At 49.0% G+C, this 24,707-nt stretch overlaps 2 protein-coding genes across 17 annotated transcripts in view; one reads left to right on the forward strand and one right to left on the reverse strand.

Moving 5' to 3' along the window:
- LOC127070968 (RNA-binding protein Musashi homolog 2) overlaps positions 1-24,707 on the forward strand; it is a 90,405-nt gene that overhangs the window by 34,946 nt on the left and 30,752 nt on the right. For 3 of the 15 annotated variants that reach the window (XM_051009618.1, XM_051009619.1, XM_051009617.1), the window contains exon 3: positions 24,455-24,563. The exons of 8 other annotated variants lie outside the window; for them this stretch is intronic. Coding sequence is in view for 1 of the 7 variants with exons in the window: in XM_051009616.1 (XP_050865573.1) it covers positions 8,510-8,541 (32 nt within the window). In the remaining 6 variants the exon portion in view is untranslated. 4 more of the 15 variants (XM_051009620.1, XM_051009621.1, XM_051009624.1 and 1 more) reach the window with 3 other exon arrangements.
- Positions 17,996-24,707, reverse strand: part of LOC127070982 (uncharacterized) — a 44,552-nt gene continuing 37,840 nt past the window's right edge. For both annotated transcript variants that reach the window (XM_051009660.1, XM_051009659.1), the window contains one exon: positions 17,996-18,545. In XM_051009660.1, the coding sequence (XP_050865617.1) occupies positions 18,375-18,545 (171 nt within the window). In that variant the 3' untranslated portion in view covers positions 17,996-18,374. The remainder of the gene's footprint in view (positions 18,546-24,707) is intronic.

Consider the following 24,707-nt stretch of genomic DNA (forward strand, 5'->3'; position numbering starts at 1 on the left):
CGAGTCGATCTCTTTACTCTCGTTTATCGTTCTCGTTACTCGTGCCACCGTACCGATCGAACGCGCCTACATAAGATCTCTCTGCGTCGCGAGCTGCACTTTTCTTCGTTGCTCTTTTATACTTGTCCCTCTCCTCGGTCTCGTAAAGTTTCGAGGAAAAATAGCTTGCGAGTCGGAGGGTAGAGTCGGACCTCGCGTTGTTTAAATCAAACTCGGGCTTCGTTGGAAAACGACGACGACTGGGATGGTCTTCTAACGGTCGCGACAATAAAGTGGCATAGACAATGTAGCATCGTTGCCAGGCACGAGGCATTCTGCCTAGACTCTTCTCCGGCTACGCGGTACCAACGGAAAGAGAAAGAGAGAGAGAGAGAGAGAGAGAGAGAGAGAGAGAGAGAGAGAGAGAGAGAGAGAGAGAGAGAGAGAGAAGGTAGCAGTCGGAAGCGAGGATGAACGAATGAGAAAGTAGGTCTCCTCTCTCTCTTGTAGTTTTGATTAAAGTTCTTTCAGGGGCAGAACGCCGTGATTTTGCACACAGACACGTACGTAAGCGTGTAAGTAAACGCACGAGTTACGCACACGCGCGTCTCTTTTTTCAGCCTCTTCCGTTGTTCTTCCCCAACTCTCTCTCTCTCTTTTACGTTGCCAGTAGGAGGGGAAATAAAAAAAAAGAATCTAAAGAACGGCGTCTGCAATTAACTTCTTCTTTCTAGCGTAGCCGCTCTTTGTTCCCACGAGTCTCTGTCTCGCGAAGATTTTTCGAAGATCGATAGGAGAGAGAGGGGGAGAGGAGGTAATAATCAAAAAGCTTTGTTAAGGGACGTGCGAGAGGTTAAGACGTTGCAATAGGGTGGCAACGCGAGCGAAACAATTTTTTCTGGATTCGCGATCTTTCGATATTTCTACGAAATCATTTCTTCGTTGTTATTGATATTTCTCGTTGCATCTATTAGAACGATATAGATAGTACGTTCGTATTTACACTCACGAGACCACGAAACCATCGTCGAGCAAAGCAAATGCAATTGGTATCGCCGATATATCCGCACGATAATATCGGTTTGCCGTGATTCGAGAGATGCTATACAATCGGAATATCGAACGATTCGCATTTAGATACCATTATGGCGGAGGATTACGCGTACGGTTTATAGCGGAGCTGCTCGATTTCTGCGGGACGCGATATAAATACCACGTTGCAGTATTTGTTGTTACAACATTGTATCTCGCGTTGACGCATACATAGGAAAGGTTCTCGCTCGGCGACCAAGCAACGTCTCCAAATTTTCCCCAAAATCGTTTTTTCGACGCTCTGATACCAAGAGACGTTGACGTCCAGGTATCGATGGGGAAAAACGTCGATAGGAGTCGATCGCGTCCGTCTCTCGTCGCTTTCCAAATTTCATCGAAATCGGATTGCGGTTTCGACTTGGCATTAGACGGATACCCTAATGGAGCAATTAGGCGTAACGCTTTAATGACAGTCCGTGTGCTTTACCACCGGCTGTAATCGTTCCGTTCGTCCATCTCTCTCGGGCTGTTGCGAGATTCCAAAGTTTCGTTAAAGAGAGGCGTATGTTAACGAAGACGTCGACGACAGGTGCACGACAAGACGCGGACGCTCCACTTTGTTCCTTCTTCCTTGCCTTTGAACGAAGATCGAGTGTGAGAATGGCCAGGCGACGACAACGATGATCGAACGTATAGGGTGTTCCGAAAATAGGGTGCCTCGTTAGCACGCTCGTTCGGTTCGCTCATTTTTAATCGTTTACGCCAAGTCTCGTTCGGAAAGTCGAACGGAATATTCGTTTCACGAATAATTTTCTCTCGATCGATTAAACGATCGCTCGACAAAGATAATAATCGAACGGATAGTTACTACTAGCAGGTAGGATAACGTTGTCGGGAATAGCGAAATAATAGGAGCGTCGACGATACGTCCGTACTAATCCTCGGAAATCTCCTCTTTGCTTTCTAAAAGGACTAACGGGGATACCGATATTCTATAAATATTCGATCAAACGGTAGATATCGGAACGCTCGATGCGACTATTCGGAAATATTCTCGAATCCCGCGTGATCGAAATTATTAATTTCGTTGGGAAGTGTGTCACGTCCGAGCGAAAAATTATTTGAATATTTCTTTGGCGCAGCGTGTAGGGAAGATCCGGCGTAAGAGAGGAGAAAGAAGCTTAGGGATTCGCGTAAGGATAATCTCTTGAAACTGCCGGTGGGAAAGCCGCAACGTGGTTTCGCTTCGTCGAATAGGCGAGCTCGGTTAAACGAGTTCGTCTCGAGATGATTCCCGATAGTTTTCGGTCTCCACGGCGTTGTTGGGCAGCTCGCTAACGGGACGTCCCCTTTCCCGTACGAAGTCACGTTCGACCCTTCGCTCCCACCCTCCCCCGTCTCTCTCTCTCTCTCCATGGAAACCAGCTTCGATCGGAACTAGGATGATCTTCGTTTCGGTGTGTTCCTCTCCCACCTGCTGCACGCTCCGACGCGACCTGTAGATTCCAACGTAATTACTCTAATGGTAGGATTAATGTAAACGAGCGATAAGCGAGTTAAATGGATTCGAGGATATGCCAAACGTCTTTTCCTATCGAAGGAGAAAGATTCGATTCGTCTCTTTACGACGTTCGATTTACGCGCCCGTTCGTAATAATCTCAAAAATATCGAGAGCGCGTAGCTTCTCTCTATCGATTATCGCAAGCGTGTAGGCGTGAGCGTAGCGAAGGACGGTTAGCACGCCCACGCAGGAGGCCGCGTTGGTAATCGCGCGTGTAAATGTAATCGCGCTCCTTAACGTCGCATTTCCGTGATTAACGGAGAGGAACGAAGATTAGACTAGGAGAAAGGAAAACGTCCGCCGCGTCGGTGTGTTGAGTCGTGCGCAACGATGCGTGCCACTTTCGTAAGATTCGACCATCGTCTCTCTCCTTTTTCATTTTTTTGTTTTTTTCCTCTTTTTGTTTTTTTTTTGTTATTTCTTGCTTTTTTCGAAATTTTCTAATCGGATCCAATCGCGCTCGTCGACGCGGCAAGACTTTCTACGATCGGTCTCTTTTACGACTTTTAGAAATTCATCCTGTCGGAGAAAAGGAAGCGGGAATAAAGGGGAAGAAAAGTGTCGAGAAACGTTCGAGCCAAGACGTCGTTTCGGCTATAATTGTAAACTCGAGGGTAGGCTTGGCGAAGTAAGATCTCTCTCTCTCTCTCTCTCTCTCTCTCTCGGACCAACTTTGCTCCGATTTCTTTTGTCGGAGTATTCGTGAGAGGCAACAATCGAAAAATCTTCGATCGCAGTGACCTCAGGGCTGTCGATACTGCTTCCGGTCTCCGATAAGAGTAACGAAGAGGGCCGCGTACTTTTGTACCATCCTTTTCTCTTTTTTCCAGCAACATTCTCTCCGTTTCTACTTGTTTTCTCTTTTCCATCGGGTCTCCATTCGTTTCTCTTTCTTCTACTTTCAGCCCCACCTCGAGCTCCTTGAAATCGATACGGTATCGGGCTCGACAATGGGGCCAGAAACTCGATGGTACGACGAAGGACGAACTCTGCTAACGATCGCGTCGGACGATATCTCTGCCAGGAGATATAGCCCAATGACACGATCTCGTGGTTACGCCGTTTACAAACAGATTCGTAATAAAAGATCTTTAGCCTTAGCGCGCTCTTTATCGTCGCTTTCGATTCGATCGTAGCGAGGGAAAAAGGACAAGAGGAAGGAAATGGATAAAAATCTGATAAAGAGCGAACAAAATGATGTCGGACAGCCAACGATTACGTATTTATAAGCACGTGTCGCGAATAAGTGGTGGATAAAATTACGCAAAGCGGCGGAAAGCGATAAGCTCGGGAGAGAGAGGGGGGAGAGAAGGAAAATACGATAAGAAGGAAAATCTCGCAAAGTCTCGACGGAGAGCGAGCGAGCGAGAGAGAGAGAGAGAGAGAGAGAGAGAGAAGGGGGAGAGGGAGGGAAAGAAGGAAGGATGGAAGTTAAGTGAGTGTTCCGGCAACGAAGGGTGAGGTCGAACGAGACTAAGGGTGAGAAGAGTGTGTAGCGGTAGTGGTAGTAGCAGTGGCAGCCAGTAGTAAAGACCGGCTCGTGTCTGGCACGCCGTACCACCCGGTGCAACTCGTCGTGACGAGAATACGTTCGCTACCGACGAGAACCATTTTTGATCTCTCTCCGTGTGTCCCTCCCCCTCTCCCTCCCTCCTCGAAACGATCAACCGAGCGCCATTTTACGATTTACAGGTTAACGTTTGCTCGAGCGAGTCCTCGAAACGTTACGAAGCAAGGAAAGAAACTATTTTCGTTTCGGCGAATAAAAGACTTTTAAAGAACGGACGTTAATTGGTGCGTTGTTAGCGACTAAGAGAGTAGACGCCGTAAAAAACAAAGAAAGATCCTTGTACACGTAACAGATTTCTCGCGAAAACTATGTAGTCGATTCTTTCCTGTCACGTAGCTACCTGTTATTCGCGTTTGCGACGCGAGAGGAGAATGATAAAATGAATCTTCGTAAGTAAGAGGCCTTTCGGACTCGTAGCCTCGAGGTGAGAACGTTCCGAAGTAGTAGCTAGCTCGCGCTCGTTATTTCACAGTACTTACGACTTTCTCTCTCTCTCTCTCCACGAGAGCCACGAGAGAGAAGAGAGTTTACGCTCGGTAAGTCACGGAATTTATGGGATCGCAGAATTTATAGTTTCAATTTCCGTGATATTCAAACGGCGCTAGCTGCCAGTGGCGATCGCTTAAAATTCGAACTTGACTGCGCCTATTAATCGTTCCTTCATTTTCGATATTCCAATGCGAGTTAATGCGCGGGAAGATAGTAAGCCCGTAATTATCTTTTCTCGCTGTAAAACGAGAAGAGATCTTTCCTATCGATTTTCAGCTCTGTCCAAAGTAAAAAGGATACGTTTGACGCGACATAGATATTTTTTACGTCCGCCCGTTACTTATATTCGCGTTTCGCGCATTAAAGTAAAGTTCCATTTGGCGAAATTGCGAACGGCCGGCTTTGTCGAGGCAAAATCGTTACCGCGTTTGTTTCATTCTCTTCTTCCATCTCTCTTTTTTTCTCTATCTCTCTCTCTCTCTCTCTCTCTCTCTCGTACGACCCGCAGCACTTGTTAAGAGCTCCCTCGGATGAGTTCCTTTGTAAAATAACCCAGATAGCTTTCACCGGGGCCGAGTTACTCGGCGTAACGATCGCGGCCGAATGTGCGTGGCCGATGTAGTTGCGGCTTGTCGGTATTCGTCCGCGCGCGTATACGTAGGAGAACGCGAAAAGTGCAACGCCGTGCACTGGAACGTCGAAATTATTCGACGCGATCCTCGACGGGTATGTCTTTTTTAGATAGCTCTCTCGTATCTTTGCGAATCGATCGCGAAAACTTGGCTGCTCTGCTCGGCGCGTTAGTCCGTCTAACGGTTCGTTGCTCCTCGACGACGCGATAGACGAGGTAAATTGAATTTGCGTAATAAAGTTGCTACGACCGCACCGTCGTCCTCGTCCTCCGTATGCATCGGGGAGTGTGTGCGCGTGTGTACGTACATACACACACGTATACGTATGTATATATAGCTAGAATATAAAGGGAAACACGTGGCTAGAGGGTGAACGACGCGATTCCAGTCTCCGGGAGGACGGGGAAGCACGACGAGTGCCGTCGAACGGGTCACCCCCAGGTGTCTCCTCTCTCTCTCTCTCTCTCTCGAACGAACGAACGAACGAATCCTCTTAAAGGGAGCTCGTATTGCAGAGAGGAAACACCGCGAGTGAACGCTTCCTGCTTTTTGTTCGCAACGACTCGAGTGGAATTCGCGCGCGATTTTTACGTTCCACTCTGACGTCTTTCTTGCGTCTCGTTCGATCGACTTTTCCATATGTATGCGCCCGTTTCGAGGGAATCTTTAATCGAGAGAATACGTACGATGGCGCGACGACGTTGATTTCCAAGTACAAAAGTTGCACACTCTCGTCCAGTCGAGTTCTTCTCCTTTGGCCATTTTTGTTTTCCCCCTCAGCCACGCGCCGGTACGACGTAGGCACATAGTTGCGTATATTTACCGAATAAGGTCAACGCATTCACCTTGAGACGTTCCTCGCACGCTCGGAATCCGTCCGACGATTTGGAGGTTGGCCAGCTATTTCCGATCGTGACCTATCCTCCTATCGGCTCACCGTGTGGTCCACGAAAGAAAATGGAAGGAGGAGATCGATGGGGTGGAAAGGAAAAGGGATAAGAAAGATATCCGACGTCGATCTCGGCCAGCTCGTAGAGAGTACTCGGTCTAAAAGATCTCGCGATATATCTCGCCGAGAGATAATAACTCCGTCGAACGTTCTCCTACGAGCGCACAAGCCCACGAACCGTACGCGCCTCACGGTTGCATAACTCATGGCGTCGACCCACGGAGAACCGCCGTCGCTTATACCGGTTTCGCCGCGAGCCCACGTACTCGGTTATTCGCTCCTTGCGCGAACGCTTACCACGCGTGCTTCTCCCTCTCTCCATTTTCCTTTTCTTTTCCTCGGCGGCGAACAACGCGCGCGACGAGAGAACCGAAGCGGTTCGTTAACGGGTTTTCGAGCGTGGTCGTGTCGGTTGCGAAATCTCGAGCGAATGAATTCATATTTCATCGTTTTTCCCGTCGCGCTTGTTCCTCCGTCCGCGAAAAAACGTCGTTAAACGATCTCGCCGCGAGAGATTTCGAATCCCATATAAATCGCGCGACGTTCGATCGCTCGCTCGCTCGCTCGCGCGTAAACGCGTACGTAGGAACGACTCTGATTAATTCGATCGAGTTTCCTGCACACGGTTTACCGACCGAAGGGGACGCGTCATAATTTTGGCCAATGCCGTCGCAACGGATTATAGCTTATTTAACGATGCAGGGTCCTCTGTCGAAGGGCAGAGGTACTACGGATCATTGGCACGCGTCGATCGCGTCGATACTCCTCGTTCCGATCGAACGTATTCCAAAGAGATAACGCGTTCGTTTCTCCGTGGTCGATCGGTCGGTCGGTCGGTCGGTCGATCGATCGATCGATCGATCGATCGAACGATCGTTCGTTACTGCATCGAATTTAGAGCGGCCATTGGCAGAAAAACGCGAAACGTTCGTTCGCGGATCGCGTACGATCGGGCTCGCTTTGATCTCACGATCGCAGGAACGTACCAACGTTGTCCCGCTACGACGACGGCCGTTTTTAGAGCTCGCGGGAAAACGGAAAAGGATATCGAGTCGGAAAATGTATCGAAAGTCGCGACGAACTTCGAGAGAGAGGAGAGAGAGTGCCACTAGTACGCGCGACGACCGTCGCGCGTTAGAGGGGGCGCCCGCGTCGCGCGTTCATCCCCCCCGCAGCCTAGCGACCCGAGTAGGGGCACCCCCTCCTGACCTCACCTCCGCCTACCCTCCGGTAAACGCGTTCGGCCAACGAGCTACGTTCCCCCTCCCTCGCGACAGCCGGCGCGGCGCCACTGCCGCCTAGCCGGCGAGGCAGGAGCTACCCCCACCACTCGAGCACCGGCAGCCGGTGCGAGCGCATAGTCGACGCACGTCGTTGAGAGAGAAGCAGGGACGCGCGTTTCCTTCTCGTTTTCTTCTTGCGTTCCAAGACCGTGCGCGAGCGTCTATGCGCGTGTGCGTGTGTGCGTGCGTGCGTCCTCAGGACGAAGCTACGTTTCGACCGACGACTTCAGCCGACGGAAAGAAGAGCGTCTTCGCGGGCTCGTCCTCGCTCCTCGGAAGAGAATCGAGAATCGAAATCGAGAGAAATTTGGCGCGTCCCCTCGCGCACGCGTGACGCGAGGAAGAAGAAAGCCGCCGCCGCCGCCGCCGCTGCTGCCGCTGCCGCTGCTGCAAGGATAACGAAGAGAAGAAAGGAGAGACGACCGAGTATCCTGCGATCCCCGGAGTGCGTTACCGTGCCTCGTGTGCGTGGCTCTCCGTGAAAAAAGACGAGGAGTAAGAGAGAGAAGTACGTGCGGCATCTGCCCTTCTTTCTTTCTCTCTCTCTCTCTCTCTCTCTCTCTCTCTCTCTGTCTATTTGGTTTCGCGTGCGGCTGCCAGAGCGCTGCTCGCAGATCCCTTTCGTCCTTTGTCTCGCGCGCCCCGCCGGCCCTCGTTCCGTTTCGTTCCGCGCGTTACCACGCGAGAGAAGAAAGAAGAGAGGAAGAATTCTCGACGATTCGTTTCTTCGCTTTCTTTTTTCCCTTCCCCCTTCTCCCGACTTCTCTCGGCCGCGTCGCGTCGTGCTCCGTGTGCTGCGTGCTCGGAGACCTTGAACTTGCTACCGAGTCGTCCTCGCAGCCGTCGCGCGCGTCCTCGTCGTCGTCGTCGTCGGCGTCCTCGCGATACTGGATCGCCGCCGGTATCTGGATACTTGGAGAAACGCGGAGCGAGAGGGAGGGAGAGCGAGAGAGAGAGAGAAAGAGAGAAAGCCGAACGCAAGCCAGGGATCCTGGAAGCTAAGAAGAGCCAGGATGTTTCCTTACACGACCTTCCCGGCAGTCGGGTAAGCTACGAACCACTACAATCTCTTTCTTTCTCTTTCCAAGCGACTATCCTCTCTCCCTCCCACTCTCTTTCTCGCGAACACTCGTCGTACGATCCCGACGCGCGAGACGGGAAAGAGTTTTCTCGTCTCTTTCCTCGAGACACGTAACCTCTCTCGCTCTTCGCGCGTCTTCTTTTTCTCCTCTCCCCGACTCGTTTGTTTCTCTCTTCTTCGTCGTCGTCGACGACGACGACGACGACGACGACGACGACGACCGGTCGGATGAGGGAGCGAGCGAGAGCGAGAGAGAAAGCAAGCAAGCGCTGCTCCTCTCTACCTGCACGCTTCGTCCTCGTGCGTCCTCTCCCCGCGCCCCTCCCCCTTTCTCTCCCTTCCCGTCCTGGCGCACAGCCGCTGCTACGCGCTTTGTTTCCTTTCGTAGAACGACTCGCTCGAAAAAGGATATCGCTCGTCTCTCCCTTCTGGCTTTGTACGCGTCGTATCGTCCGCTCGTGTGCGTGAGCGTTCGCGCGCGCTTCGTAGCTACGCACGTCGCGCACGAGAGGTGTACGCCCGGACTCGGGAGCGCGTCGTCCTCCTCGTCGTCGTCGTCGTCGAAGCTTTGTCTATCCCCTTCTGCCATCTTTTGTCTCTCTCCTTCGTCCTAGGCTCCCCGGTCCGCTCGCTCGCTCGCACGACGCGCTCACCCTCTTTCTCTCTCTCCCTCTCTCGCCTTCTCCTCGTTTCTGCCTTCTCGTCGCGTAGTTACCTCCCCTCCTCGACGACGCGCACATTTTCACGAAATCGCGACGCCCGTCTCCTCTTCCTCCTCCTCTCTTCTTCTGCTTCTGCTTCTGCTTCTTCCTCGCGTCTATCGCGAGGAAAACAAACTCGTCTTTTTCGTGCGTTCGGCCATTTGAATTTCGTGCTCGACTAGCGGCGGAAATACGTACTATCGCGTACCAACTGCGCGTTAGTCAATAAAATCGTTCGACGAGCAAAATGCGCGTTTCTCGTTTTTTCTTTTTCCCTTCTCCCGATAATCGCGCCGCGAGCGAATTTTTTGTTTTCTTCGCTTTTCCTCGCGCGATGGTACGTGCGCCGCTGCTCGCGCGTTGTGAAAAATAGTCGGTGAAGGAGCGTCGAGATCCGTTTCGAAACGAACGAAATCGTTTGCCGTATATCGCGCCTCGTAAAACCGTTCGGAAGGTGTTTTTTAGAAGCGTTTGATTGTCAAATCGACCGGCACGTTTACGTATCTCGGATATATTCTGGACGTTCCACGAAGGCATATAAATGTTTGGACATCGAACGGCCACGGCACGGTACGCTTGTATATAAATATTAACCCATTAACGTCCGTGCGATCTTCGGACGCGGAATGGATACTGCGTGGCTCTGTACAAACGGATCTCTAATCGTTTACGTTTCGCTTCTCCGTTGGTCTCTCTCTCTCTCTGCTGGTCGTCGCGACAACGCGTTACGCCACGATCGCCGGAACGGGGAGAATCCGCGGAAAAGGCGAAGGGTGTCGCGGTTGCGTTACTTTCTCTCTTTCGCGGCCATCGGCGTCGTCCCTTCCTTCTCCGACCGTCCGAGCGCTCGTCGTCCTGACGACGCAAAAACAGATGGTGCGTTCGATACCCTCCATCCTTCTCCTTCTCTCTACTTTTCTCGCTCGTTCTTTTATTTGTTATCACGCGGGCAGGTATATTTTTCTTTCGCCAATAAAACCGCTCGATCGCTTTTCGCGCAGTTACGATTCGACGGCGAATGAAGTCCATCCGTCCGTCGAGCTTGTTGGCGCCGTTCGTTCTCTCTCTCGTCGAGCGTTTTCTCCGTTTTTGATCCATCTTCTTTTTCCGATACATTCGACGGAACACGCGAAAGTACGCGTGTATCGTCGTCGCGTCGCCAAGCACGCGCGCGCCTTTCGTTGCGTCGACCGTGACTCTTTTTCGAAACGTAGGAGAGGAAAACCTATCCGGAGTTGCTAGATCGGGTAGTTTTCGTCCGAACGTTCGTAAATTCTCAAGGCGGGAAACTCGAAATCGTCTCGCGACGCGATCCGCGCGTATCCTTGGAAACTCTCGCCGTGGCGGCGTTGTTTCTGCCGTCGACCTTGAAAGATTATTTTCGCTCGGCCATCGAGAGTACACGGAAGTACGCGAGGACGAAGATGGCTATTCACGCGCTCGCGCCGGCGCTCGTTTTTGCGTTTCTCTCTGCGGGCCGACGTTCCCGTCGATGCTTTTCTTCGATCGGTGTACCTTAAATTTCCATCATTGAAGCTTCAACTACACGGCAATTTCTTTTAGGCGCTAAATTAAATTTTTGGGGATACGCACGCTCCGACGGGAAATTCGGGCGCGAGCCACCGGTGGTACGCGTTAGACTTCGTTAAGGGAAGTTCGTTGAGAGCAGCGGTAGGAAAAGCGAGATTGGACTCCATCCGTGAGAACGCGTACGATCGTTAACGAAAGGTGGAGAGAGAAAAATCGCAGGGTATTCCCGCGGAAGGAGAAGCGGTCGGTTTTCGGGAAAGGTAATTTGGTTGCTTTCGATAAATAATTTCCGATGCGAGCGATCGTTAGGGAGAGCGATTAAAGTGTACACGTATATCGTTGATAAGCCCCTCGTGCATGATAATCCCCGATAAAGTGGAACGCATGGCTCTCGAGTGCCGTCACGAGAGTGACGTCCCACCGCAAAAGGCTAAACCGTGTGTATGTCCGTCAAATCTCGCGCCCTCGTTTAGGTTAATTAATTGCGGAAGGAATAATTACGACTGCGTCCAAACTCCCTTGGCGACGATGACGATAATAGTAATAATAATTATTCGTTCGAGCGATCCAATTTTTCGATACGCCCTCTCATCGCTTTTTTCGTGCTACCGACAAAGTTCGGACGGCCGGCCAGTCCGTCTTGGCCTCCTCGTCGAGCGCTTTGAAAGTTTTTCTCTTCGAGTCTCGCGTATTTTTCCTTCAGCTGCGGCGAAAAGGAGGGGAGGCGAGGAAGAGCGCGCGCGACGTTGAAACCAGAGAAATCTTTTTCCGCGTACGCGACGCGACAACGACGAACGTCGAATCTTTTTCTTTGGATAAGACGTCTTGGACGAGGGAGAGGGCGTACGATTAGCGTCTCCGTCGACGTCGAGAGGAACGGCGCCGCGGTAGGAGGTACCATCGCGCGTATTTTTCTCACCCGATCGAATTCGATATCTTCGTTGGAAGATTTTTCGAAATAGGAGAAGTTCGGCTTCGCGTTACGAAGAATAGAAAAAGGGAGAGGAAGAGAGAAATCGAGCACGGTGGTTTCCAGTGACAAAGACCTCGGTCGATGCACGTGGTGCGCCTAGCACTCTCTCCCTCTCCTCTCGCGAGTCGAGCTTCTCCCACCAGACCGGAGCGCACCGTCGTCCGTACCTCTCTCTCTCTCTCTCTCTCTCTCTTCCTACACAACCCGCATACGCGTTCTTTCCACCTCTCCTGCGAGATGGCCCGCCGTCCTCCTCCTTTTCTCCTCCTTATCCCAGCTCCTTTCGTTCTCTCGATCTACGAGCTTCCTTTCCACCGTCCGTCCGTCCGTCCGTCCGTCGATCGATCGATTTTTCTTCCTTTCGTCCAACTATATATTTCGGGGTGGGAGGGACGACGACCGAACGAACAAGTCGAAAGAAAAGTCAGCCCGCTTTGTTGACCCGTATACGAATCGTCGATAACGTCGTGCACCGGAGAGCGCGCCTTTTTCGCCGGCTGCGATATTAGGCGAATCGATCGATAGTTTTGTTTCGAAAGTGGGATACCTCCGTGACCCGAATTAATTCGATCGTCGTTGTCCCATTCTCCTCTCATTGCGCGCGGCACATCATTTTCTGTCCAACGGTGGAATTCTCTTTTCGTTTCGTTAAAGTTTTTCGAGTTCTCTCACAGGGAGCAATAACTCGCGTTTAACCGACGAATACCGGTTTTATCCTCCCTTCGGATCTTTCGATGCGCGTACAACGCGCGTCTGTGTACGAGTGGCTCGTCGAATTCGTATAAAACGAATTGCATTCCATGCAAATCTTGTTCTATTTGGATAGGTATTAAGTACAAAAGCTTCGTTCGCCGTGTATTTCTCTATCGGCTCGTCGAATTTTCATTCGACTCTCGTAATGACGTCGAGAGTTATAAAAGCATCGGCGATGCGTGCGTCGATTATTCGATTTTAAAGTAGTTTACGCGATCGGACGTTTTCGGTCGTCGTTTCGCGTGATTCTTCCAAAGAATCGTGCCATCGATTTTTCCCGGGCGTAAATAACGCGATAGGCTTGTTCCCGCAAGCGCCAATTTGCTCTCGAAAAAAGACGCTACTCTTTCGTCGTTATTATTATTATTATTATTATTATTTCGCGCGTACAGCCGCATCGACTCGAGCTAAAAATGTAAACGTCGAATCGGGATTAGTGTAACAAAAGCAATGGCGTCGGGGTACTAGGATACATCGATTCGTATAGTTCGTAGGATCGTTTTACCTTGGGCGTTTTGCGTGTAACTTTGGAACACGGTCCAGCGAGTCTCGAATAACGAGATAACTATTGTCGGATTCTTGTTCTCTCGACCGAGCGGAGAAACGCTCGTTATTTGCTACCAGCGTCTCTCTCTCTCTCTCTCTCTCGTTCCGTACATCTCCGTCGAAGCACGAATTCGCCTTTCTTCTTATTTCTATTGTTACTATTATCGTTGTTGTTATTATCATCGTCATTACCCGTCGTTGTTATTTCCTGAGAAGAGGATCGGCCGAACTAAGTTCGTCAAATTAAATCCGTCATTCGTGAAACGCCTATCCGTTCCCACCAGACTGTAATTAATTCTAGCAATTAACCGATTCTAACCTTGTATCCGGGAAATTTTTGTGCGTAACGACGCATCTCGCGTCGCCTCGATTAAAATGGCCAACCACAAAAGTCGCTGGAAACTTTTTTCTCCAGTTTCATACGTGTTATCGTTTCGGACGAACGAGATGTGTAAGAGAGATCGATTATTGGCCAAAAAGTAGAGAACAAAAGGCACAAAGTTCGATCAAAAGACGTATAACGCGCATAGATATACCTGGTTACTCTCAGCGACGTTCTTTAACATTCTTTTCGGTCCATTCCCGGTGGAAGCAGCCGCTGTACTTTATTTCTCTACCTCTCTCCCTCGTAAGCAAGCTCCAAGGCCTTCAGACACCTTTTCCGTTTACTTACTATACGGATGATACGTATATTCTCGCATCTCTTTCTTTCTCGCATGCACCCAACACCAACGTTTACATTTCTCCTTTCGCGCTGTAGAGCGATATCAAGAAAGAAACGGAATATTCAGTGCTCGGCCTCGTTACAGTCAGCACATTCCCATTCAATTCTCCTTTGTCAAAAGCGCAACGGTGTTGCTGATACCGAAGGCGATTCGATATAAAGCCGAAGAAGAGAAGGAGAGAAATGCCAAGTTTTACTGGGATTTTGCAAGAAACTTTTTTTTTTAATCCAATGCGTAGAGAATATATATTATTCCAATATATTCGTTAATACGAGCGATAACGATAGCAGATGTATTTCATAAAGTTTCTTTGATTAACAATCGTCGTACGTTCCTTCGGTGTAGTCGTCAACGCTATTCTCAAAGATAACAAAAGAACAATACTAGCGTACTCGTACGCGGGACTTTAAACAAATATTTCATACAATAGCAACGCACGCGACCTCATTGATTTCTCTGCCTCGAAGTTGGCTCGGCGAAAGAGCTCCGTATCGATTCGGTAAGCTTCCTTGTTAATTCTCCGTTACGCAAAATTTCTCGCGAAGAAAAAAATTGTCTAATCGATCCACTTTCGTCGAGTAGAACTAGCGTCCGATCGCCGAAGCCTTAAAATTTGGAAAATTTCCGCTCGGCGAAGACTCGGCTAGAATTACAGGGCCACTTCCGATCTCTCTTTTTCTGCGTTTATTACGGCTGGAAGGATCGAAAGGTTTCCTCGCCAGGTGCGAGACAGCAGCTGCGAGCGAGCTCTCTCGTTTATTTCATGTGTAAGCTACAGAAGGAAACGCGAAATTCCCCGCTCCTCGAGCTACACTACCCTTTATATTTTATTTAACGTTACGTTTGAAGAGTTTTCTCATCGCGCGCGATACCGTTCGAAGTAATTTCAAACGCGTATCTCTCGTATCTAGACGAGAGAGAAGAGTCGACGAGGAGGGGCTGTTTTTCTATCAAAAAATGAAATTACAAAGCGATGAATATCTATATCGGAGCGATAAGGGAGGAGGAGGAGCAACGTTTTCGAGTCGGTAGAGACGAACCGAGAGCAAAGCGCTCGCGCGGTCCGTAAGGTTAAAAGCAAAATCGTTAATTAAAATCGTTGGCCGAGCTTCGGAATACAAACTTTCCTTATTACAGAACGTTTAGTCGGTCACTCGTGAGATCGTTCGGCAAACTTTATTCGCCTACGCGTCTAAAAAGCTTTTGATTATCCTACCCGACGGATTTATCGTTTACTCCTTATTTGTTATATTACGTTCGAATAATTACCGACAAAAATGTTTGCGCGTATTCGTCGAGAGATTTCTCGATACGGTTGGCATTCGGAATAACAAAGTTTTTGTCGCGTTCGAAAGGAGAACGTTTGCGTGTTGGAGCGAGAGTAATTAAGATTTTAACGAGTCTAACCTTCGATGCTGCAACGTGTCACGAAATGTCTGCCGTTTTAGAGTCGCTCGCGGCCGCTTTTGCTACATCGTGTCGTTGCGTCGTTGCGACAGAGAGCAACAGGTCATGCGTGACTTTGGCGAAGAAAAAGGGATTTAGAGATACGACTATACGACTTTGAATCTTAGTTGCTTAGTTTTATTCGTCGGTTCTACGTAGAGATCGCACGTGCATGTGCGTCTATTCGAGAGACGATAGAGGCCAATTTACTCGGGGGTAAAGGAGAGAGAGACGCGTAGCGTCCGTAAGACGATCGGGGAGTACTCGCGAGCATCGTGTCTCTCTAGCCACTGGAGCAACGTCGTACTCAACCAATAAAATCGAGTCCGTGGTCAGGAGCGGTCGCTTTGAAGGTAGAGCTGCTACTTCTCCTACTTCGTTGAAAACAAGCAGTTTAGTCCGAGCAGACGGCACCTTCCTCTCATCTCGCGGTTCACCTCGAGCACCACTCGTCCTCTTCCACGTATATTGTACATCTGTGTGTATGTGCGCGCGCTCGTGCGCGTGTATGCACCTAGAGATATATTCCTCCTTCGTGCAACACAAGCAAGCCACACCCTTTCTCGAGTAGCTCGCTTTTACCAGACGAAACTCTGAACTGGCATCGCAAGAGATAGTAGCTCCTCTCTCTTTCTCTCTCTCTCTCGCGCGCGCGCTCTCGCTCTCGGTTCCGCGGCTATACGTACGAAAGAAAGAGAAAGGGAGATGTATGGAGGACCATCGTGCGTTTCTCTCCTCGTTTTTCGTCTCGTGAGAGGAGTCTCGGAGCGAAGAAACGAGAAAAGAGAGACCGACTTCTCTCTTTTTCTCGGTTCGTTCATCCTGAAGGAGCTTCGTTGTTGCCGACAGCGAGCTTTGCTAAATTGCTAACGGCACGATGGTTCTCATTCAAAGAGCGAAGGCCAACCACGATTGGGATGCATCAGACGCTCATCTTCGTCGTTCATCAGGCTCGGCACGCGATGCTTTCTCTCTCTGTCTCTCTCTCTCTCTCTCTTCTCGCTCTAGTTGTCTTTCTTTATTTTCGTGCCAGTCGTTCAACAAACGGTCTTGATGAATCCTCGGCCATCCATCAACCGTCTTGAAGGATCAATGATCTGACCATTTACGGCACCCATATGTTCTCCTTTATCTTTATCTTTTAAAGTTTGTCCGAGTGAAATATGTGCATACGAGTATCTAAAAAATCCATCGAAGCCCATTGGCAATAATCTCTCTTCCAGTTTTCGGTTTTCGAGTCTGTGTTGGAAGCACGACACGAACGGTGCCGTTGTAAGCCGAGAGAGAAGGGAGAGGAGGCCCATTGTCCGCCGTTGAATGAGCTCTTTGTCGCGAGAACACATGGCGTGTGTGTTGTGTGTCGTCGATGACGTTGCTAGCGGCCACTGACGACGATATGGCTGCTGCTGCTGCCCGGTGACCCGTTGGTGCGCTCCTTGCCGATGATACGATGCGTCTCCTCTCTCTCTCTCTCTCCCCCTTCTCTCCCTAGCACACACTCTGGCCTCCTGAAAGCGGCTCGTAGTCCTTCAGACCGCATCGAGGATGAATCTCGAGGAAGAAACGGTCTACCTTGGCACGAGAGAGGAGTGTGTAAGGAGGACGTTAAACCAGCCTTAACAAGATATATAGTCGTGTGCGAGGAGGAGCAACAGCTGCCGAACATTGACTGTACTCTAACCATTATGGCGGAAGATCGACGTTGAACCGAGAAGGAGGGAGCGTTCGAGCTTCTCCGTTCTATCGTTGCTACCACCGTCGTCATCTGGTGTATCTATACGATCTCTCATCGACGTTGATTCCTAATCGTTGTAGAGTTTACGAGCTCGATCGAAATAGAAGGAAAAAAGCGCGTGGTAGCTTTGGGGGAAAAAAACAAAAGAAAAAAATATGCGCGTCGCGAGTTAAATCGACGCAATCGGGTCAACGTCGACAAAGTTTTCGATCGATTGGTGGGGGGGCTATCGACACGACTTGTCATTTTCCTTTCTTTTACGAGCCACCAACAGGCACCGGTACCACGCCCTAAATTAGTACGGTGCAAGATTTCAACCTATTTTCGCTTGTACTCTCGATATAACTCGAGATAACAACGTTCCGGATATAACTCGATCGGCAAGCTCAAACACGGCCGCTTCTATACGTCTTGTCCTGCCAAGAAAGACGTCGGCGCCATTATTATCGTTTGCGATTATCTTTGCGCTTTTCCTTTTTTTCTTTCTCTTTTCTCCCCCCCCCCCCCCATTTTCCGCCTCGATTGTTTGCTCTAAAAATATCGTTTCGATCACGCTCGATTCGGCAATTAAAACTAGAATTTACTTGGACGCGAGATGACCTCGTCGTTCGGATTGCCTCACGACGCGAGGCATCAGGGTGTCGGGGATAAGACGTCGAGTGAAATCGTTCGTTGCGAACGACAACTGTGCGTTTGCGAGTACGTTCTCAAAGTTCGCTAGATTCTTGAAAAAAAATTCGTTCGTAGCTAAAAGAAATTATTTTACGCTGGAGCTGGGAAAAATAAGAGAGTAGAAAAGTTTGCGATTAGTAGCTCTTCTCGACCGTCTCTCTTAATTAGATACGTGAATGCGGGCACGTTTTGATGCGGGGACGAGAGTAGGTCTCTGGAAAATTAAAATTCCAGCCAAAGTTTCGAGGACGGAACGCCCTCTTTCTCTTCCTCGATCGTACGTACGTGGAAGGTCAGTTAGCAGAGAATCGTTCGAATGGGAGAAAATACACGACGATAATTTTTCTTTTAGTTCGTTTATTTCTACGAGGAGTTTTCATTCTACACAAATCTTGCGCGTCCGGAAGAATCATTTTGACGTTGACCGCGGGTAGCAGGGAAAGCGAGAGGGAAAAGGAGAGAGGAAAACTAAGGGATTTTGGGGATTTCGAAAGGAAAGATCAGAGGTCGGAACGAGACGGTCACCGGTTCGAACAATTTCGTACTTTACGACTTTTAAAGAGTGCCTAAATCCTCGACTCGGGTTGCGAGTCCTTCGAGGATCGACCTCTCCGATTTTTGTATTATTTCTCACTAAAGATTTTACCTTGACCCTGCTCTTCGAGCAAAAGCAAAATTTTATACCGCCGAGATTGAAATGGATTTAAATTAATCGTTTATTCCGGAGCCTTTTCTTCTCGCCTCAGCAGTTCCTCTATGTCGATCGAATCGTCCTCGCCGATCTCGTCGGTTTCCTTTCCATCGGCGTCGAGCATCGGCTCGTGTCTCATGAGTCGATATCGATTGTCCAGATGAATGGCCGGCTTGAGCTTTTTCGTATACCATAACTGCAAACGAAAAAAGTTTTTTTTTGTTTCAATAAAATGTAAACTTTGTAGTATTCCTACGATAGGCGGTGTAAGCGCAACCAAGCAAAACTTTCTATTTCGAGGAGAGGAAAGAGTTTTGAAAAGTATCGATCGATGAACGCCCGATGACTCTCGTGATTGGAAACGTTTGAACGGCAGTCCATCGAGAAAATCTTCGATAAGAAGCTTTCGCTCGAGACTCGAACGACATGTCAAAATCGATCTAAAATTAGAAAGATTTTCTTTGGTAAGCTAATGGCAGTGGTGGTAGTGACTTCGATCGAGCGAAACTTTAACGAGTCGATGGAATCTACGATTCCCTCCGAGTAGAACGGAACTCGAGATCATTCCGTATTCGCGCTCTCTCTCTCTCTCTCGGTATAGGGTGGAATTCACGATTTTAATCGCGTCTCGACGAGCTCGGGGAAGCGCAGACCACTGTGCCTGTTAAGTGCTTCCACGCGTTTCCCTCGATCTCTCGTCTCCCTCCCTCCTCCCTCCTCCGCCCTCGCTCCCTCCGTCGCGCGCGCGCGCTAAACCGACGAGATTGTCAGCTCGCTCAGGGAATAATACGTCCTGGAATCGCTGACACGACGACAACGACGAGTAAACACGCTTTTCTATCGCTGTTGCTGCTCACCGAGTCAGCCCCTTCGAAACCGCTTCGCCTCGAAACGAGTGCAAAGCTCTGCAATTTTTTCTCACCCCCGTCCACAACCCACTCTTTTCTTCAATCGCTTATGATCCGCCGGTAGCATACCGTGTACTCCGTCGCTTCTCGGCTTTCGGTCAATTTCATTAAAAAGAATCATTACCGAAGGAGCATTCGTACTTTCATCGAGACGATTATTGGCAGCGATAAAAGTCCCCCCGGCCTTCCTTCTTTCCTCTCTTCTTTCGTCGAAAGCAGCTTAAAACTATGCTTCCCTCCTCCACGAGTCTCTTACTATCTCCGGAAAGAATTTTTTACGTCGGCTCGTCCGAAGAGCGAGGAGAGAGGGGGGCTACTCGACATGCGTTTTCCGTATTTACTCGCCTCTCTCCTTTACCCGTTTCGTAGGAAAGTTCGATACTCGGAAACGCACGAGTGGGCCGAATCGTCGGGTACGAATAGAGCCGGTTCTCCCTGTACGGGGTGACCCATTTTGGTTTGCGAGCTAAACGCCGAAAGATGTCCGTTCGAATAAATCGGTGGATCGATCGATGCCGAGTAATTAATTTTCTAAGGGGAATTTTCTCATCGTGGCCGCTTGCGCGCAGAATCTCTCCGATAACGTCTACGTACGTACTTGGGTAGACGTATATACGTGTACCCTTTCCTCTCTTTCGACGGACCTGTTGCACCTGTAATTTTTCTTTTTTCTTTCTTCTTTTTTATTTTCCCTTCTAGGCGACTCTCTTTCAAGAAGAATCAATTTCGTAAGTCGCGAGTTTGCGGCGAGAGGAGAAAAGAAAATGTTTAAAACACGAGGCGTCGTCGTACCCCTCGAAAGGGAGAAAGAAGGAGATGGCAGTAGTGGTAGAAATCGAATTATCTCGTTAGAAGCCGCAAAGTGGACTCGCGAAGAAACCTTTGCAAAGCACTCTCCTAAGCCAAATACCCGACCCGAATTCGCGGGTCTTCCATATCCATACATCCGGCTCCTCCGTGGGGTTTCCGAAGAGCACGCGTTTCCAAATCGTCTGAACTCCGCTCGCATTTGTTTAACAAGCTCTTCGCTAATGATCATCGATTGCCCAAGAAGGCGCAGCAGCCATGTTGAACAGCCCCTCGGTCGATTCTCTCTCCCTTGGCAAACGCGAATAAATTTCTAGCGACTCTGGAGAATCCGCGTCTCCGTCGAACGCGCCCAAAGAAATTGGCTTTGCTCGAACACGAGGAAATTTTGCGCACGACTGCGAGCGACGAGGATTAGATCGATACGGATAGGAACGTCGTCGACGATCGACGACGATAGGACGTTTGTAAAATTGAAAGAGAATAGCGGCCGAGACACGCCAGACTTTGCATTTTACAGACTACGTGCCCATTCGCGTACGGAGTATTGATCTTAGGGGGATGATTTTTAAGACTCGCTTCGAGACCACCAGTACAGATGGCATCACCTTACGCCTGCAATTTCCAGGGAGAGCGAATTCGTACGAGATCGTCCGTCGCTGCACTCTCGTCCTTCGAAATTCTTTAATCGCGTGCCTATCGTCGATCTCAATGACTCCGGCGAGCCCGATCGAGCGAGGATCGATCGATGAATGATCGATCGTCGAGATTTCGGCGCGATTAATATCCGTTACACGTTTCTCTCCGCTCTCGTTTCCTCCGAACGGAGGAAACTTTCTATTAATCGTATTTGACAATGGTCGCCTCCCCTCCGTCATAAATAATAATTCCTCTCTGATCGGCATCGACAGGGTACGTCCTTTTAAACTCTCGGATAGTTTCTCTCTCGCTCTCCGGCCGTCTACCTCGAAACATTTACGTCGTGATAACTTCTTAAGGCTTCCCTCGAGAGGTAAGTTCCTCGACGACGACGACGACGACGGTGGTTCTCAACGGAGCTCCTTTTCGCGATGCCGTCCGATGCGGCGGCTCTGATATAGAACGATCTCGGTAATTTATGCAAGATAAATCGCTGAGATCGGATATACGGATGTTTCGGAGGAAAGAATTCGTCTCGATAAGAATCGATAGGAAGAGGGAAAAGGTCCGACGTAGAGAGCAGAGGCTCTCAAACGAGGAGACGATTATAGACGTCGTACGCGAGAGCACGGAGGTTATTGACCAGGCGAAGATAGGTTCGCCGAAGGGGTGGCGTCGGCGACGACGACGGTGGTTCGGTAGGGTGTTGGTGGGTGCGAAAGGGAGGTGTCGCAGACGACGTTGGTGGCAGCAGTCGTTCGCACGTAGGTAGGAATCTAAGTTTACCGACTGTTGTTCCGACCTACGAGAGAGGGAGAAACGGCGAGAGATTTACCCCCCGAAGAACCTTCCTTTCTCTCTTTTTTTTTTTTCTAAGAGCGACGCGTCTACGGGTTTGTCAAAACTTAGGATCGCCGTTATTCCCTCTTTCTCGCGAAGAAGAACGACGAGGAGGTTTCGACGTCGCTCGCTCGTTCTCTCTCGAACCAACTTTCGTTACGATTTTCGGCGGATCGTCGTTGCTCGCAGCTCGTATCGAAACGTAATTATTCGTGGAACGAGACCCAAAACCCGTTCGACATGGTCGACGAAGGAAAAGTCAGGGAAATGGCAAGAGGGGAGGGGGATAAAAACGAATTTCGATATTCTCGTGGTCTTTCGCGCGCATTTTCGCTAGGAAACTATTCCTATTCGTCGACTCTCCGACACTTGGCACCACTCGTCGTACCCCGTACTTCGCAGCGTCGTTAGCGTTCGAGCACCCAAACGATCCCCGATTCTCGGGGCTCGAGTGTAAATTATTTTTAAGTGCCCGAGACGCCCCAGCTAATTACCCACATGGAAACGCGAAAGAAAAAGCAATCTCCTTTTGTTTCAACGGCGCGCTTTATTGATCGAGCCTTGGATCGCTGTTACCTATATCTTAGAATCTACTCGACGCACGGATATATGTATGTATGTGCGCGCGCGCGCGCGCGTCTGTGTACGTATCGTTTTGCGAGCGAGCTGGATCATCGAACGGACCTGTCTCAATGGCACTTTATTCTACTATCTCTGCTCGCAAACGAATGCGTACGCTCGTGTGTTTGCGTGTGGATTAGACGAGTCATTCGGAAGAATTTTCTCGATTCGTTGGAAACGAGTATCGACCCGATGTGCCGGCATATAGTCCGATCTTTCTCCCTATCGTGCCTTTTTGCTTTCTCTCTCGCTCTCCCTCCCCTTCTCCTCCTCCTTGTCTTCCCTCCATCGTGTCTAGCCTCATCCCCCACCACTTTCTCGAAAACTGTGCGAGAGAGCTGCGTGTTGTGCGCCCGCGCGCCTTTTACGCCTATGGATTTCCTCCTACGTTATTCTCCCTCTCTCTCTTTCTCTCTCTCTCGCTCGCTCTCGCTCTCGCTCTCGCTCTGGCTCTCTACTTCTTCCTAGATAGTTGTCCTGTCTTTACTAGGAATTGCAGGAAAATTAACCAAGTGACCTTGTTGCGCTGGAAAAATTAAGCTCGCTTTAAATAAAGGCATTTTTAATATTTTCCTTTTCGCAACCGTATATAAACCGTATAAAATAAAAACGAGAAAAGCTGAAGGAACTCGATGACAAACGAATACGCTCTGCACGGAGGAGAGGACAAAATTTTTCAAGCTACGTCGTTTTTTCATTCCTCTCCTTTCCCTCTTTTCATGCACTTTTTTAACTTCATCCACCTACGTTCTCTCATTAGAGAATTTGTGCGACATCGAAATTTCCACTCTCTTTCGAGACCTTTCCTCGTTCTTTTTATTTCTTTTTCCCTTTTTTTTGGTTTTCTTTGTTTTTTTTTCCTGCTTTTTTCCCAACCTCTTTCTCTTTTTCTCTCTCGAGATACTTGAAGGTAGACGGAACGTCTACCATGACGATCGTTCGAGTATCCGAAGCTTGCGAGAACTTTGCAGAAAACAAATTCCAATCGAGTTTGAAGCTCGTCGCGAAGCACGAGTACTTTTCGAGTACGAAAACGATGGATCGGCGACAAAATGACGAAGGATGATTCTTCTGGACTCGTACGGCTCTAACGGGAATACCTTTTTTTCCTCGCTAGGGTCGTCGTTCCGTTCGCGAGATGCGTCGTTTCTCCCCTCTCCTCCTTTTCCTCCTTCTATAGTCGCGTAATCAATTAGTCATATCGGTAGGAAATCTTGTTGTATCTCGATAAAAGGAGAACCCCTGTATATTTCGACGACAAGTACGTAGGACGAACGTCGAGCGTAGTACGAAGCTTCGACGACTTGAAAAACGCTGTCGTAGCATAATTATCATATTACGTTATATTTATATATCGCTTGAGTAGTTTAAAGCGAATCACCGATTTTAGAATATCCGTGGCTTTATTTTTTATGCAATTGTTATGGCGAGGCACTGTTACACACCTATTACACACGTATATATTATACATTTGATATCTAGTAGTTGCGGCAGACTCGACGCGTCTGATTTATATCGGGTATACGCCGTATATATATGTATGTGTATGTTCGTACGTACGTATATATATATACGTATACACGTATACGATCGGATGTATCGTCGCTTATTTTTTAAAATGATCACTTTTCGTTTTACTGCGCATATTATCTATTGATATGAGTGTGTGTGTGTATATATATATACATATATATATGTATATACGTATATATAGTTGTGCGTATCGTTTAGATCTAGATGTATTGATAATTTAATGGTCGTTAGTATATCACCCATTGCTCTCTAACGCATAGCCACGTTTGAAGTAAAGCGCAAGAAAGAAGAAGGCGTATTTGTATCATAGCGGATTTTTGTGATTGTCTCTTTCGTATTGAACTTGCGTAAGCTTCTATGGTAGACTATGTTATATTTTTTACGTTTCGTCGGAGCGACGCTGGAATGAGTAAATCGTTAGATATTTGCTGTGTGTTTGAGCGGAAGCGTTTAGACGTTCGAGAGGAAAAAGAAAAGAAAAGAAAAGAGGAAAGTCTCAGACACGTTTTCTTGGCTCGGTCGATCGGCCAGAGAAGGACATTCTTCCGCAGACTTTCCCGACGACGTTTTGCCATCGAGCGAAATGAAAGAGTGGGAAAGAGTACTAGACGGATGAAAAGATGAAAAGATAAACAAGTAGAAAAGAAAGAAATTAGATAGAGAGAAGGACTACGCTTAAAAAGCGGCGAGCCACCGTCGGCCCGTTGATGAAAAGTCTTTTCAGCTGAGAACCGCTGTTGTCTCTTTTTTTTTCAAGGATGCAGGTACGAAATCTGGTTGTCGGGCCTGGTGAAGTGACTGTGGACCACCAGGTGCGGGCGCGAACGGTGGACCAACGGTGACCAAGACACGGTGTATTGTCTATTGTGAGTTTCCTCTAATTACCAGATCCTAACCGAGTCCAGGTAAAGAAACCACGATGGGAGAGCGAGAGAGAGAGAGAGAGAGAGAGAATAGCTTCCTTATCTCTTAGCAAAGTTAAATGGAGCACGCCGACGAGTTTCTTCCGA

Source organism: Vespula vulgaris, chromosome 20, assembly GCF_905475345.1.
Source record: "Vespula vulgaris chromosome 20, iyVesVulg1.1, whole genome shotgun sequence".
Taxonomy (NCBI): Eukaryota; Metazoa; Arthropoda; class Insecta; order Hymenoptera; family Vespidae; genus Vespula; species Vespula vulgaris.